The 17,174-nt window shown below is 38.6% G+C and overlaps 1 protein-coding gene across 3 annotated transcripts in view; it reads left to right on the forward strand.

The window, feature by feature from the left end:
- Positions 1-17,174, forward strand: part of STARD13 (StAR related lipid transfer domain containing 13) — a 243,359-nt gene that overhangs the window by 33,008 nt on the left and 193,177 nt on the right. For all 3 annotated transcript variants that reach the window (XM_054627871.2, XM_077173795.1, XM_077173796.1), the window contains one exon: positions 2,104-2,238. In XM_054627871.2, the coding sequence (XP_054483846.2) occupies positions 2,104-2,238 (135 nt within the window). The remainder of the gene's footprint in view (positions 1-2,103; positions 2,239-17,174) is intronic.

Raw genomic sequence — 17,174 nt, forward strand, 5'->3', positions numbered from 1 at the left:
AAATTTGGCTTCTATAAAATGAACCACTTTTGTGTTCTTAAGATGTTTTTATCCTCAGCTGGGAACTGACACAAGAAATTATGATTGACAATGGTTTTGGGTGAACTGTTTAAAGGTGTAAGACTGAGATGGAGACCCAAAATCTCCAAAGCAGGTGATTGCTGCATGAGTGGGAACATGGTTTTTTGGAGCTGCTGCTCTGAAAGTTGTTCTCTTGAGGGTGTGGACAATTTTTAACAGATGACAGAGCCATTTCTTATGGCAAATGCTATATGACAAAAATATATTTTGTAATTTAATCACTAGTTTGAGCCAGTCAGTTTTCTACTGAAGGATTTTTCACCTGTTTATGCAAGTAATTCTTTGATATTTTTTTACTCTTTGCATTTTCCTGTTGTGAAGGTATCTGTTATTAATAATACAGATTTTTTTTTTTTTTTTTACAGAAGAAGCCAAAATATGCACTGGTTGAATAAATATTATGTGACCAATTGGGTGAGAGTAGAGAGTTTTGCAGTATTTTAGTGAGAAAATTCAAGGTGTTTTAGAAAACATAATAGCTTTTGCATGAATGCTAAGGGATGATTTGTTCCTACATCTGTGTAAACCACAAATTGCTACTGGTCATTTTTTTTGTTGGCATATATTATGAGGATGTAGCACTGACTGGATTCCTCAGTAGCTGATGCAGAGAAGATGTTAAAAATAATTGTCTATTATCAAATTATTTTCTGAAACACTCCCTCACCAATGGAATGAACACATGATTTAAGTGCAAAAAGCTGTACTGTCTGAATGTACTAACAACAAAACTGCTTGTTTTGGAAAAACATATTTAATAGCTCTATTCCTGTAAAATCTGTACCTTTCCTATGGGAAAAAAATCCTTTTTAGCAGTATAGAAGGAGGCACTTTGTAAATGAAACATCAGAGATAAATCACTCTTGCTGCAGTGTGTTTCCCCATTGTTTAATGTATCTGCTTCATTGCCACTTAGTATCTTGTACTCAGTTTCACTACAGAAAAAGCAGGAAATCTTGAGAATGAGAATCACATTTTTTTCAGTTTCAGTCTTTTATTATTCATGAATGACAGGGAAATCCTGTTTGATTATTGATTATCTTATATTAGAGATATGACTTTCCTTGAACAAAGCTTTTTCTTTAACTTACATATTCATTTAATTATTTTGCATTAGTATATTGTCTTCAAACTTGTTTGGGGTTGCATACTAATTGTTTTGTCACTTTTTCAAAGCCTCCTCATTTTACATCCCTACAAAATATACTAATTGGGAACTGGGCAGTTGCTATTAAAGATCAGAAGCACATTTATCACTTTGTGGGGAGGAAGAGCCTGAAAATGGGCTGATTAGAATGATTGTCCCCAGCAGCTTGGGACTGCTCTGCAGTGCACCCATGACCCTGTTTCCCTGATTGTCTGTAGTATGAATTCTGCTGGACTGCAGCATGTGTTGCTTCTTGCTCACTCACCCAGTTTTCCCTTGGGCAAACCAGGATACTTGAGGGAATGTTGTGCAGTTGGTCTCTTATTTACACTGCATTCAGTGTGGGCCCAGAGTAAGGACATCCACCTTTTAAAAAATGGTGTGAGAGTGGAACAATGAAATGAGAACTCCCCAGGTTTTGGGGAATAAGGAAAAATTTATTTGAAAAGTTCAGAATCTGTAATTTGAAAATGGGAGTTTTTGGGATCTCTGTTTAATATACAAAAATAAATATGAAATAAAATTAAAAGATAGCTTAAAAATAATTTGAATAGAACCATTTCTCTTTCTACAAAGTGATTCAGTTCCTTTAAGTTACAGGAAGGTGTACTATTATTGATTAGTTCTCCAGTTGTGTATACTGGATGTTAAGGAAGCAACTTTCCATAATGATGGGATGTCTCACTTAGCAAAATGTAAAAATGATGCAGCAGGTGCTTTTAAGAAAAAAAAGATCAAAACCAAATGTTTGCCTTTCATCAGAGGAAAAAAAATCCAGAGGAAAAGATAAAATTCCTAAGTTTTTATCTTAGAGTTCACATTAAAAATATTTCTGACTTGTCTTTATTGATAGGGTTTTAAAAATTCTCTTACAGTGCCCTGTTCAAGTAGAGACAGGCCTTTATGGAGATCATCAAGAAAAAGGATCTTGGAAAAATAGAAGAGGAGACTACCAGCATCAAAATTGTTTACCTTACCGAGTGTTGACTGGAGCACGACCTAAAACTGATGTAAGTAGCTACAACATTATCTGTCTGACAGGTTCAGTAACCTCAGAATTTACACTGTATCATTAAAATTGTCAGTGCATTTCTTTGAAATAATTTGTTCCACATGCATCAAATGTTTGATTCGTGCAAATACTGCACTGCACGGAGGAGTTTGGTTTGCAAAGCAGGTATAGGTAAAAGTTAAGTTACACTTCAGTTAATGAGGCTCCAGGGCTGTGGGGTTCATCTAATCTGATTTTAGACCACTGATGAAAACTTCTACATGTGAACTAGTCACTTGGATCACCTTCATAGCCAATGGAAAGAAACAGGCACTTCTAGAGAGTGATTCATCTGTAGGTAGCATGTGATGGATTCCAGGCATCAGAGCAACTACCACAGCTTTTTCTTCATGGCTTATTTTAGAAGTACTCTCTTAGGATTTTTTAGCTTGACAGTTGGTTGTGCTCAATTCATGTGAATTCCACACTGCATTCTCTGCAAGCCTGAGTGCTCAACTCTGGAATTCTAGTTAGATCCCATTTCTAACCAATAATAGAAATATTTACTTGGGTTTTTTTGGTTTTTTTTACAAGGTGATGGCTATAGCCTGCAGTCAAAGTCCATCAGAAGGTTTTCTCAAAAGATTTGATTTACTTTCCCAATAGCTAAATGTAAGCTACTTTGGGATCAGTGTCTTCGTTTGGAAATGTAGATAGTTTCTGTCTCCCTTTTTTAAATTACTTGTGTGCCAGTAGTACCTGTGATCATCATACAACATAAAAAGTGGCTGCACTGGATTGAACCAAAAGTACTTATAGCCCTGTGTCCTTTCTTTGGCAGTGGCCGGTGTTGGATGTTCAGGAAACAAGTGTAAGGTCATAGTAAGCAGATAGTAAGCCATCTCAACTTCCTTTGAGGTATTTATCATGCAGGCACATTGAAGATAGACACTATATTGCATTTTTGTAATTAATAGCCCCTAAGAGTCTTTTTCTACTCTAGTTGTGCCTTTTGTACTCATTTGTATTAGTTTGTTCTTTTGATATTCAAAAGAACAAAGATACTTTAATTTCCAAAGTTCAGTTGTGGAGTAGGTGATACAACACCTTTTTCTTATTGTAATTTTGTTACTGAATTATTATTTTGGCTGTAATTCTTGTACTGGCAAAAACAGAATCTCAGGCATCTTGTAGGAAGTAGTGAATACCTGAGGCTGACTTTCTTGTTTGTTTGTTGGTTTGTTTTTTTTTTCCTCCAGCAAGTGACTGTATTTATTATTGATTTACATTTTTCTGCTTAATTTACAACCATTCAACATCATGAGGTCCTCTTGCAGCAATATGCAGTCAGTATTTGTTTTTATTAACCTCTGTAGCTGAATATTATCAGAAAACCCTTTTATTCCTCCATTTTCCAATTCATTTGTGAATTTTATTCTTCCATTTTCCAATTCATTTGTGAGTGTACTGAAAACATATCCATGAGACTGTCAGGTAATATCCATCCACTGTAAAAGAAAATAATCAATTATTCTTAATCTTCTTTTTTCACTTTTAGTTAGCAATGAAAATCCATTTTTATTTCTTGACCTCTTTTTTGTAGATCCTCCTTCATAGCATAGTTTGAATTGGATGGTCAACTTCATCAGAAGCTTTTTGAAATGGAAGTGTAGCAGTCAAATTGCCTGTATGTGCATGATCATTCAAAGAAGTTGGCCTCCAAAATCCCAATTATTCTAACCCATTATCCTATGTTACTATCCACATGTTCTTAAGCATACTGTCAGTTTTCTGCCATGCATATCAGTTGTACTAGTATCTCTTCCACAAGTAACCTCAGAGGCATTTTCAGACACTGGCATCACATTTCCCCCCCTCTTTTCCTCCTATCCCTGAGCCAATATCTCAGCAGTTCTCATTCCCTGAACAAGGTGCTTATTTTAAACTATCTATACAATTTGGATTAAAGAAAAATCTATTATATTAAAGATATCTTGAACACTGTTGTATTCATCTATCAAAGAATGATATGCATACCACCATAAAAATTCTTTATTTCATTAAATGAACCTACTTCTGTGCACTGAAAAGGAAATTTGAAGGTTGGCTCCACTTGCTCACTAATTGAAAATATTATTGTCTTCCCACTAGCTATTTCCTTTCCTTGGAGAATAGGTTTGCTATTTTCCATTTCTGCAAAAGCGCGAACATTTGTTCTGATTTGTTGCTTGTTCTAGTTGGAATAGATAACAGAATTAATTAAAAAGAAACTTGCCAACTTTATTTGTTACCTTGGCTAAATATTCAGGCATATACAAGTATCACAGCTTAGCTGCCTTCCCACTAGTACTATGCAAATATTTTCAAAGTGGTGTTGCAGTAATACTGTTGTTTGGCTACTGGTGTGTGGGAGGAAAGGCAGAGGAAGTATGTTTTGGGTTTTTTCTCTTTTGAAGTCTGTTTTTTGTTTTTTTGGTTTTTTTTTTTTTGCTTTTTGCTTGAAAATTGGGAAATACTAGCATGATAAAAAGCAATTCTATGAATCCTCATCAGTACAATCCATGCATCATATCAATCATTTTTGTATGTTGGAGTGAGAGCAGGGTAATGCAGAAAGTACGAATGTTTCTTAGGGCACCAGAGAGTCTAGGAAACTGAAGGCAAGAATTTCTTAAGAAATTAGTGAGCTGCTTTTTTATTGCACAGTGCTTTAAATTAGGAATAAATATTGAAACTGGTGTTTGCAAATGTCATTCAGGAGAGTTGATCATTTTACTTCCTTCAAAGTGCTGCTTTTGGTGCTCTTTTTCATGCAAATTCAAATAATGCTATATCTAGCTCCAGGCATGCAGTCTGCATTAGTCTGTCATATCTCTCCAATACACAGATTTCCACTGCTTATTCCTTAAGATACAGACTTTTCCATATTTTTTTTTAAAGAGTAAACTGAAGTTGCTTTCATTATAGTAAATGGGGTGGGACAGAATAATTTCTTCTATGTCACACCCAGGCTGCATCTGTTTTACTCCCATGATCCAGATGGTATAATACTTAACTAGGGAGTAACGCAGAGATAAATCAGACCTCTTGTATTTTGATGGTCCAGTTTTTCTTCTCTTCCAATTTTTTGTGAGTCAGAAGGTCCAAATGAACTTACCTATCTCCACTCCCCGGGAGCTCATATACCCAAGAGATTTAAAGAAACAAATACCCCAGAAGTTATTGAGATTAGCAAATATAACAGACCAATTCTAGAAACAGCAGAGATGCTTCTATTCAGGAATGATATGCAGAGATTAGGCAGGACACAGTTGTTCAATTCTTAATACAAGGCAGTGATGTTAGCTGCACACTTTTCATGGATACCAACTAGGCTAAAAGCCTAAAAGGGACAATGATGTATTCTTTGGCAAACTTGTCACAGTAGGTATGCTGTTTGTATGCATGGTTTTATGACTTGCGCTCCTTATGATGTTTTGGTGAAGTAAAAAACAAATCATGGCTTTAGGGCTGATGACTCCTGCCCTTCCTTCCCCCCACCCAGGGCTGCCTCACTGAAACTTTCTTTTTGAGGTACTACAGGAAATATGTACCTGGCAGGGAAGCCAGGTGCTTGAGAGACAAACAGCAAAGTTTCACCTGACAATTGCTGGCATTTGTAAATCCATGTCTACATTATTGAGTTTCCATTAATGGAGAGGAAAAAGCCCATCTACAGCAAGACACACCTTGCCTTGAGGTAGTTGCCTGAATGGAGGTCTCTTGTTGATGGGCTTTGTGCCCCCAAAGTGCTAATGTTGCTTGGTCAAGTATTTGAAGAAGTGACTGCCCAAGATTAGTGCATAGAGCTGGATAAAATAAATCTGTCCCAGGGCATATAAATTGCAATCTGGCATTTGATGGGCAGTGGCTGCCTCTCTATGCTCTGAGCAGAGAAAACTTTGGTAGTCTAACTTAGGAGTCTAATGGGGGGTGTGAAAAACCCATCAGTAAACACCCACTAGGTCTTGCAGGTTACGCAGTATGCTCTGTCCATGCAATCTGTGAATGAGCAAGAAAACAAAACTTTATGTATTGGTAAAAAGTGCTTTTTCCTTTATCTGTTGTAAGTTTACTCTTTTGTTTTCTTTTTAAGTAGAGTTGAAGAGTGCAGTTTTGATTTCTTATGCTTTAATTTGACAAATGGCTTGAACATATTAAATACACAGGGCTAAAGTTAATTATTTTACAGTTTTGAGACCTGGATTCTCAGTCAGATTCACTGCTCAGACTTGGTTATGTAGGCTGGTGCAAGAGAGGGTCAGAGTAGCTGGAGATGAGGCAGGGCAAACTGCTTCTTTCACATCAGTGCCAGCTTCTGGTAGTTTAAACTGTTAGTGAACTATAGCTTATCTATGCTAAGCCACTTGATTCAGAAAATGAGAAGCAAAACTGTCTTGTAACCTGCACAACTGAAGTGTTTATGATTCCTTTAGGATTTTTTTTTTCTGATAAATACTCATTGATGCTATAAATAGTGTTTCACAGTTTAGGTCAGAGGTTCCAGGATGTCTGATATCTTCTGACATTGTTTAGAAATATAAAACTAATAAGGCAGTAATTTCTGGCTATTATCTCTCTGTAGTAAGTGTAATGCTTTTCTGACCCTCTGATTATGTTTGAGGCAGAGAAATTAAAAAATATAAACAGCTGAAGCAAAGTCAGAATCATTGTGTTTCTTGTGCGCTCCTTGTTCAATATTTCTGGCCTGAGACCGCCAGGGATCAGAGACGATTCCATCAGTGAGCATGTGTGACAAGCCTTTTATCAGATAGCTGCCAACATCCAGGGCAGAAAAGGTTATCATGCAGCAACTCATAACAGTTTTTACTTTCACTAGCACTCTTTAGAATTTTGAGGATCTTGAGCTATTTACAGGCCTTGAGCTGATCCTTTATTTCTCCACAAAATACATAAGCAGTATTAATTTTACATCTGAGATTACAAGTGCCTAAACCTGACTCCAGAATAAGTTTCATGCACTGTAACTGCTGGATGCAGTCATAAATTTGTCAGTTCATGGTAGAATTTATATCAACAGTTCCATCCCATTATCTAGTAGGGCGTGTTTCCCAAGGTGAAGATTAGGCAGATCATGTTTTACTCTGATCTTACCCCCACTGATAAACTTGATAGTAAAGCCCCAAGAAGACTTGTGCAATCTCTGGACAAAGATTTCTTATGCCCATCTTGGTTTTGGGCTACTTTTTATGACCCACAAAGTGCAAGAAGATGAAGTAAGAAGCCTGGAGCTGAATGGTGAAGACATAGCATTCAATGCTCTATTTCCTCAAAGATGTAGTGTGTTTGAAGACAAAATTATTTGGCCATGTTGGAGCTGAAGATTTCTGTCTATGCTTCAACTAAATGCATTTGTAAAAGTAGAATCGCTCATCCTGAAGAGGTAGTGAAATTCTTGCAGAAATCAGGTTTTTGCTTACTTTCTCAAAGTCTCAAAACCAGATGATTGGTTGCAACGTGGTCAAGAGCAGAATCTATATATAGTCTCTGATTTTGCTTACCAGACTATCCTTCCTCATAGAGTGCTAACTCCAGTGTTCCCATTCTTGAAAAGAAAAATTTCAAACGATGTCCTTTAGTAATGCGAATAGCTTTCCTCTTTAATGCTGCTATTAATTATGTCAGCAAAATAGCTCTCCAGTACAGTTGCAGGTAGTTTGAAACCTCATCTTTGCAAAACCTTTTTTCTTGTGTTCAGTACTTAATCTCACCAGAATCTCACTGGGACAGAATAATGCTGAAGTAGTCAGGTAGGTGACCCACTCCACTTCCAGGTGTACCCCCATATGGTGGACTTTTGTGCCTCTGAACAGGATTTTGTGCCTCTGTTTTTCCCCTGCTCTGTCTGCACAGTGGGGACATTGAAACACCCTTCTTTCCCAGGAGCACTCTAGACTTGCAGTCATTTCTGAGATGATCAAGTGCTCCTGGAAGATAGAATCTTCCCTGCTTTAAGACTAAGTAGTTTCTTGGTAGTAAAAGAATCCATTGCCCAGGAAGAGATTGTACTAACTCTAATGAAAATCAGTAATGGGGAGTGAAGGGCAGATGCCTCCCTTCCTTCTTGAGAGCTGTGTATTCCAATATCTACAATACTCAGGCTTTCTCATCTGCTTTGTTTCCAGTGCACTTGCCAGCACTCTGGCCAAAGTGTGTCCCTAACATAAGAACCCAGCATAGCCCATTTCTTTTCCTTTTTGCCTTTATTCCCTCATCTCAACAGTCAGGTCCTTCAGTGGGGAAATAGATGGAAAAAAACCCAAACTTGTGTGTTAAGATAAAGGCACTTTAATAAAGCAAAAGATAAGGTTGTGCATCCAGAAGCAAAAGAAAACAAAATAATTTATTCTCTACTTCCCATTAGCAGGCAATGTTCAGCCTGGGGAAGCTGGGGTTCAGGACATGTAATAGTTGCTTTGGAAGACAGATGTCATAAATAACAAAAGCCCTTCCCTGCTTCCTCCTTTTTTTATCTTGGCTTTTATTGCTGAGCGGGCATCATATGGTATGGAATATCCCTTTGGCAAGCCTGGGTCAGCTGCCACAGCTGTGTCCCCTCTGAAGATCTTGTCTACCCCCAGCCCACTGGCCCTCAATAGTCAGGGGGCAAGGTTGGAGAGAGAGCCTTGGTGCTGTTCAAGGGCTGCTCAGCAGTAGCCAAAATACTGGCATGTTATCAACATTTTTCTAGCTACAAAGCACAGCCCTATTGAGGGCTGATTTTGAGGAAATTAACTCCATCTCAGCCAGACCAATACAATTTCTTTTTTTAATTAATTGCTCAATACCATTTTTTTTCTGACAAAAATGCTGTCACCAGCTGAAGATGATAATCCTCATGTAGCTATGCAGCATTTAAAATTACTTCAAATTGCTATGGTTAAATCACTTGATACATGAAAATACTTATTTAATTTAAAGTATGTTAATGGTATTAATGGTAACTTTTAAAACAGTATTTTGCACCAAATTCATTATTTTAATTTAGTTTTCATAAGGATTACCTGGAGGCTAGGGACATACTTTGTGTATTTTATTTTTAAAACTCATTGAGTTATCTATGCAGTAAAGAAAAGAGCTGTCTTATTCATAAAATGCCATTGAAAAATAATTTTAAAACAATTATTCTCTGATCGATGTAGACAACATAATCTATATGATTTATATGCTTTTTTTTGGTATATGGTATAAAGTCAAATTGAAGTTTCCAACTGATTTTGGAGTAAAGTTCATTTAACGTAGTTCAAAACGTATATGAAGTCCAAGTCTGTATCAGGAGGAAGCTAGAATTGGTTCTTTTTTTTGCTTGGCATTACATGGCTATTTATGTAGTTCAAACTGATAATGTCTGTTTATATTGCAAGAAGAGCTTTGAACAAGGGAGGAACCGCAGGAGCAGCTGGAAAATAGAGGTCACTCACCTCTGCAAGGGCAGCCAGCAGGTCCACCAGGGATGGCAGTAGCAGCAGAGCAGCTGGGCTTGGTGGTGATTTTGCCAAAACCCCATGAGCAGAAACTGCCAGCAAAATTTATTGAGTGAGCACTTTTCTGAGCCAGCCCAATCCCTTTCTCATTATAACTGTCCCAAACTCACACAGTGAGATTTGCCTTCTAGATCCAACTCCAGTGACAAAATAAGAGTTGCAGACTGGCATTGTTTAATTAGTATATACATCCCAAATTAATCCTATGTGTGCTACTTCACTTTCATAGACATATTTTTCATATGTAAATTTAAGTATTCTAGAATGAAATTTGTTGAAATATGTTAATTTTCAGATCTTCTGACTGAATTATTTTGCAGAAACATTTTAGTGTTTTATTTCTGATAACACTGACTGTTTGCAAGAACACAATTTCATTTCATAGTAGTGCATTCTTGCTAAAAATAAACACTAAATTTGCTGACTTACATCTCAGTGTTAGCAGAAATGCAGCCTCAGAAATGCATTGCTCTTCAAGACAAACTGAAATGTCCTGACTCTTTGTCCATAGAGATGAGATTCAAGTTGTCAAAATAAGAATCTCTATACATGCATAACAAGAGGTGATTTGGAACCATTCCAGTACATTATACCAAGCCTATGCCAATATAAAGAGAACCTCACTTCCATGCAGCTAACTTTGTACTTAGTGAAGTGCAAAAAAGAAACAATTTCCCTCTCTTTTCTTTCTTTTCTTTTCATGTTTTTTTGGGCTCATGCTTTGCATGCAACACACGGTTTGTATAACTGGGTGACAGTACAATTTTCTACTGCGTTTTATAGCACTCTATGTTTTATAGAGGAAAGAACAAATTATAAAGTATGCCAGCTCCCATGGATGAGAATGGCAGGAATGTGCTGGGTTCAACCCTATGAGGCTGTCTCTTGTATTTTTTCTTGTGGGATTGGTTGAGCAGAGTTTTCTTCAGGGAGGTATGTACAGTCATACCTTACCTGTCTGCCCATCTGGTCAGGAGTTTGCATTTTCTTTTTTCTGCCCTGTGATATATTTGTTACAAAAGCCTAAAAAAAACCGGGAAACAAAAAAAAAGATTGAGTGTATTCTATGTTATGGTGTTACCATAATGCCTCTTTTAGAGTACTTCCGTAATTTTTATTCTGGCAGGGTTTTCCTGGCTATTTCACATGTTGATCAGACAGCACATGATTGAGACGGAGCCTTTGACTTTTACAATTGTTGTTCACAGCAAGAGCAAAGCAAAGGGATTCAAATATTACCAGAGATGTATAATTAAAAATGTGTCCTGTCTGTTCTGACAAAGTGCTTCTGTGGCATTTCAGAGCTTGGGCAGAGTCAGACCCCTGGTCCCACTTAAGCGGTGGTGCAAAGGTCTCTCATAATACCAGCCTCTGGCTCTTTGTACTCTGGAGAGCCTGTGGGCTGCTCATGCCTGTTTCCCACGCTGGGGAAGAAGGAGTTCCATCTATAACACACCAGAGACAGAGGCTGGCATAATGCACAGGGAGAGCATTTTTTTGCAAATGAATGGAGCAAATCGTGCATCCCATCTCTCTAACAGAGATAATCCCTCTCAAGGTGCAACTTTTTCTTGTGCTTCTACTGGAAGGAGGCAGCTTTGCTCAAATGCCACCCCCTTGTCCTCGGGTGTATGTAGCCCTTTGTGAAAGGATGTGCACTTTACACAAGGGAAGTAAAACTTCAGAAAAGTTTTGGTGACATTTTCTGTCTTGCTGCCACTCATAGGGCCTTTTTTCTGTGAATTCCCAGAACTAAACACGGAGTGATAAAGTAGTGATTTTGAGATTAATTGATAGATGGAGCTTTCTGATAATCCAGTGTGGAAGAAAGGTCATGTGTTATCTAAAGTAGCTAAGTGTCATAATGATCTTTAAATTGGTATTGCATGCATTGCTTTAAAATTTACAATGACTAATCATTAACAAAACCAAAGTGCTCAGAAATAAAAGTGGCTGAAGCTTCTTTATTGCGACATGTCCCAGTAGAAATTTTCAGATGAACCACCCAATTAAAGCTTGAGAACATTTTGGGTTAGCTAGAAGGATGCAAATTGGGTTGAAAATTTTCAGAAGGACTTTCATGTCTTAAAACTTGAGCTAACAAATTGGAGTTTCCATCTTGGACTGTGAGTTCTCACTGAAACAGAGTTAGCACAGCCTCAGAGAGGAACTGCAGCAACCTACAGTCTGAGAGACCTCAAGAGGGTTTTTAGGCTATTCCCCTTTACCACATCAGAATCACCTATACCTGTGTCACCCTGATGTAAGTTTTTCTGAAATCTTTTTTAAGACCTCCACTGAAAGACTATAAAGCCTGTTCAAATTCATTTCAGTACCCCACTGATGATTAGAAAATTTTACTATGCTTTCGTAGTGTAAAATATCTTCTTGTGTTCATCGTCAGTATGCAGAACAAGTTCTGTTCTTGTTCTTTGCCTTCTGCCTTCCCTCTGCAGGGTCAATCTGGTTCATCTAGCTTTTTCTTGTAGGTCCTGGTTTCCAGACTCCCTGTTTCATCTAGTGTCTCAGCCTGCACACTAAATATTAATTTGAGCATGTACAGAGCTAGTTACATATCTCACAAGTTTATCTGGAAAAAATACCAAAAAGACTTTTGGCAGTTGAGGCCATAGCAGAATCTGGGCTCTCTGAAATGCCCTTGGGACTGGCAAGTTGCACAGACACTGAAATGGGTATTTTCCTTCATGTTCACTTTCATCTTCTCTGCAATCATGGTTGCAAAAGTCACAGTTCCATTAATGATATTAATTCCTGTAGCCTGTTTTTCTTTATTCCTAGAGTATCCTAAGAAACGTGTTTCATTTCTTTGTGTAAATTGACTAAAACAAATCCAAGGTTGTGCCTACATTACGAAGGATGCCTGTACAGATAAATAGAAAATTCATCAAAACAGAGTTCCTGCCAGATTGGTTCCCAGGATATTTGCAGCCTGATTCAGGTGAAAAGGGAATCTTATTCTCCTTTAAGTTCCTAGGCTGAATGTGTCCTCACTCCCTTGACTAACTCCAGCACAGCAGGAAGCTCTGTCGATGGAAGGCACATGGTACCCCAAAGTACATGGAGTATCACACGGGCAGAGGAGGGTGGATGTGGACAGAGATGATGAGAGGACTGAAGCAGGAAGGCTGGCAGGACCTCAGCAGGTGGCACTCTTCCCTCTGGATCAGTGTGGGGAGGGAGCTGCTCCCAGCAGTGCACAGCATCACTCTGCTGACACACCAGCTCAGGATGCAGTGCGAAATCCAAAGCCTTGACCTCTTTTGATCGCTGGGGTTTTTTAATGGAGTCGTCTTTGATTCATGTATAAAAATAGTTTCCTAAAGGTTCTTGAAATTTCAACTCAGATAACCTGCCTAATGAGATGTCTATCTATAGCCGTGGCTCTGTAAATTATTCCTTGCTCAGGCAGTGCAATCCTAACACAACTGTGCTTTGATGTCAGACATCACTGTCTTTCTAGACAGCGGTGGTCCTGGACTGTACAGTTGGAGCATTTTGAGATGCAAATCCTTGTATTCTTACAGACTGTGTTCTGTGTTGTGCTGGCTTGTCAGTCAGTCTGTTTGCAGAGTGAATTTAGTGAGAGCTTAAACAACGTAAGCTCGAAGTGTAACACGGTATGATTGTACCCTTACTTCTTAATGAAATCTTTAAACAGGGAACCTGATCTGGGTGTCTTGTTCACCCTAGCCCTATCCCTCGTAGCAATATAAAGAAAAGAAGAAGAAATTTTGGCAATAAATGGTTATAATGAGTTTTAATCCCCAAGGTGTACCTGTACCAAGGCAGTACCTCAAGGATTTCTCACCTGCTTTCTTGAAGTGTTGTTTTCTGACAGTGTATCTGAAGTTTCAGCAAGGACTTGTATTTCAGTCTTTGTATCACAGCAGGAATTCAACCCAGGGTCAGGATTGTCTGATTCTTCTCTGACAGAGGCTTGCAGAGTTGTTGACTTTGCTTAATTGAGGAGCCTCCCTTTGTTACAGTCTCTTCAGAAGTTTAGGGTGGTAGGTAGCTCTGTGTCGATTTATTGGCATTTCTCTCCTCAGGGTATATTTTTATTAAGACATATCAGAAGAATTACTTTTTCTACTAACGACTGAGTTTTTTTGTATGCACCTCTTTGAGAAGGCTCCTTAAGACATAATAGCTTGAGTTTACTTATGTTCTACTGGCTGGCCTGCTCTTTCTGAGAGAGATTGATTTTGATGCCTAACTGTCCAGCTGTGTATGCCTCTGTGATGTGGAGTTCCAACTGTGGTGAATGGATTAAAGTGTCATCAGCAAGAATAGCTTGTGCCTCTTGGGGAAAAAAAACATTTTTTGCTCCCCAGACCCCTGGCTAGGCTGTCATACCTGTGGCTCCAGTCGTCTTCAGTGGCACATATGTAACACACTTACTGTCCTCCTGCAATGCCATTCTCTTAGGATGTGGCAAATGAGAGTATGGTGGGTTTTGCTGACTGTCTGACACAAAGTTCATTGGGACAGGGAAATTTTTTTCCAGTTGTAGCTGCGTTGGAAGTTTGTGGCCAAGCTGCCCACCCAGTCACTGCCTATTGGACAAGAGTGATCTTTAGTGGGGAATCTTACAAAGGTGGTTGCAAAAGAAGTAACTCAGCCTTTCTCACAGTGGCTGTGGCGGTGGTGTCCAGGGAGTGTACATCCCTAGTTTGGGTGGGCTACTTGGGGAGTGCTGTCAAAGGAAGAATACTTCTGCTTTATTCACAGCAGGTATGAACATGATATGATCTTTTCTGAGAAATATGTATCATATCCATTAAATATCCATAATTCCCAGATCATTTAAGATACAGCCCATAGTGGTTGAAATTCAAGATTAATTTTTTTCACCACATCAGAGGTTCATGAGGTTCAACAATAGAGATTAATTCCAAGACTTAATGCATTATCTCAGACTGAACTAAAAACTTGTAGTGAGGACTAGAGTAGGTCCAGATTGTCCAGACAATAAAATCATCCAGGCCAATCTTGATATCAAACCACATGGATAGGAAGTGTATGTGTATAGTAGACATTCTTATATCAAACAAGCCTGTGGAAGGTGTATGTTTTTTTTTTTTCCCTTTAAGACATGAAATACTCTAGGATACTAAAAATTATGTTTATAAGGTCCCCTCAAGCTCTTAAAGGAATTAGTGGCATGTTGCCCTGTTCTTCTAAGTTCTTCTTAACCTTCTGATGTTTACATTTTTGTAAAGGAGTTTCTCACACACTTTTCATGTAAATAATGATTGTTTTGCATTCCTTTCTGGAGGAGGAGAGAATTGATGGACTGTTGGTTTGACCAGTGTGGTTGGAGAGGTGTCAATTTCATCCTCCAATCCATGGTTACTTTTGGAATTCTATAAATATTGAGGTTCAGAAATAAATTCCCCCTTTTTTGCCTTGGACATCTCAGAGTGCGAGTGTCATTCATTTCGTGTCATATTGCAGTACTGGTCTCAGACATTCTCCAGCTCTAAAGATCAAGTTCATTATGGGGTAAACAAAAATTATGTGGGAAACTAAAATTATGTACCATATGGCACATCTAAAATACTCAGTAATTTGGAGAGATGGTTTGCTCAAAACAAATTTTACAGCAAACCAAGCTGTAAATTTTCTATAGCTTTGAAAAATCGCCATGAATACACATACTGAAATGTGTACCCTGTCCCACTTCTTGAATGTAGGTTTGAATGATTGTATTCTTTTTATTTTACATAAGCAGACATGAGACCTTTTCAACTGTAAACCAGGCATTTTAGAGTAGGAACCTGAAAGCATTCTGTAGACATGACTAAGTTCATACCCAGTGTTTCCTGACAGGCATTTCTGTAACAGTACATTTCATCTGATTCTGGAATGTTTGCATTCCCTGCTTGCTTTGTCAGGAGAAAGACAGCCACGTGCACAGAGGTGGATTGCAATACTTAAGTTTTCAGACCTAAGAAGGACACTATCTTCATTTTGCAGCTGGAAGGCAGAAGGTTGGAATGGAAGTGATTGCCCAGCTTCCTCCATGAGGTCTCTCACAGTACTGGAAGGATCAATCAGGTCTTTTGATCTTCAGTCCTGCACTATCAAGACAAGATTGTCTTTCCTGATCTGCCAGACTCTCTTGTGTACTCCCATCAACACTTACTTTGTTTCATCCTACCTTACCCAGAATATATTATATATTATATAAAATATAACAAAATACCATTATTTGGAATACTATTTTTTCCTTCAGACCTACAATACAGTAAGGTACATCTTGAACATTGCTGTCTGAGGCATTCAGGGTACTGTGATACACATTAAAATCAGTGTAGTTGCACTTTTTAGTGAGTCAGCATCCCAATAATGTGGTTGACAGCCTCCCAGTTTATACCCTGTTCTGTCTGCAAAGGTTGCATTTGCAAAGCAAAGTCTTCTGGCAGCTAAGAAGATCCCTCACTCAGCTGTAGCACATGGCTGAGGGTCTGAAGGGTAAGAGTTCCCCCAGTCTTACTGACAGGTACACAGGTGTGGTAGGCATTTCAACACAGCAGATCCTGGCTCATGCTGATTTCCAGTGTGTATCATCTGGCACTTCTCATTCATTGGAGAAGCAGGTCATCTCCTGGAATGGCCTGTTCTTTCTCTTTGGTTTTGGCTGACGTTTTTTGTTTTGTTTTTGGGGGAAAGAGGGTGGGAAAAGGGGGCAGGGTTTTGTTTTTATTGCTTGTTTTGTTATTTTCATTCTTTATGGTCTAAAAAAGGGAAAGTGCAAGCATAAATGAGGCTTCTGGGACCCACACATTTAGTTGCATGGATCAGCCATCTGCTTTGCATGCTCTACCATCGCTTCTCGTTATGCACTTATTATGGGAATATTTATTCTATGAATGACTAGCTGTTTGCTCTTGATATGCTTCCATCTGCATATATATTTGCTAAACCACTCCCCTTAGGCATATGAAAGTTTGGCTTTCCCGTTCAGATGGCTATAACTATACAATTTGCCATATCATCAGCAGCATGCTCAGCTCCCACGTCCACTGCAGGATGCACATGTGGAAGATGGACTGGCAAAAACAATTTGCACAACTCCTGGAGTATGAAAAAGGTTGAGTTTTAGAGTGATAGCCAGTAAAGAGGGAACCTGTGTAGGGATTTTGGAAGCCTTAAAGGTAACAATATAGTAAAAATAACTGGGGATGAGCCATAAACACATCTGGGTATAAATAGGGCAGTGGATTGCTAGGAATGATGAAGTGGTCCTATCAGATGGTGTGTGCCCCATAACTGGCAGATTTGCCTTCACTAAAGCTCCCAGTGAGCTTTCAGGGGAGCTACTTGAGGAGAAGACCCCATAGGCCTTCCTTCTGAGAGGATCTAGAACAAGACTGAGTTGCAGATA

Source organism: Agelaius phoeniceus, chromosome 2, assembly GCF_051311805.1.
Source record: "Agelaius phoeniceus isolate bAgePho1 chromosome 2, bAgePho1.hap1, whole genome shotgun sequence".
NCBI classification, from domain to species: Eukaryota; Metazoa; Chordata; class Aves; order Passeriformes; family Icteridae; genus Agelaius; species Agelaius phoeniceus.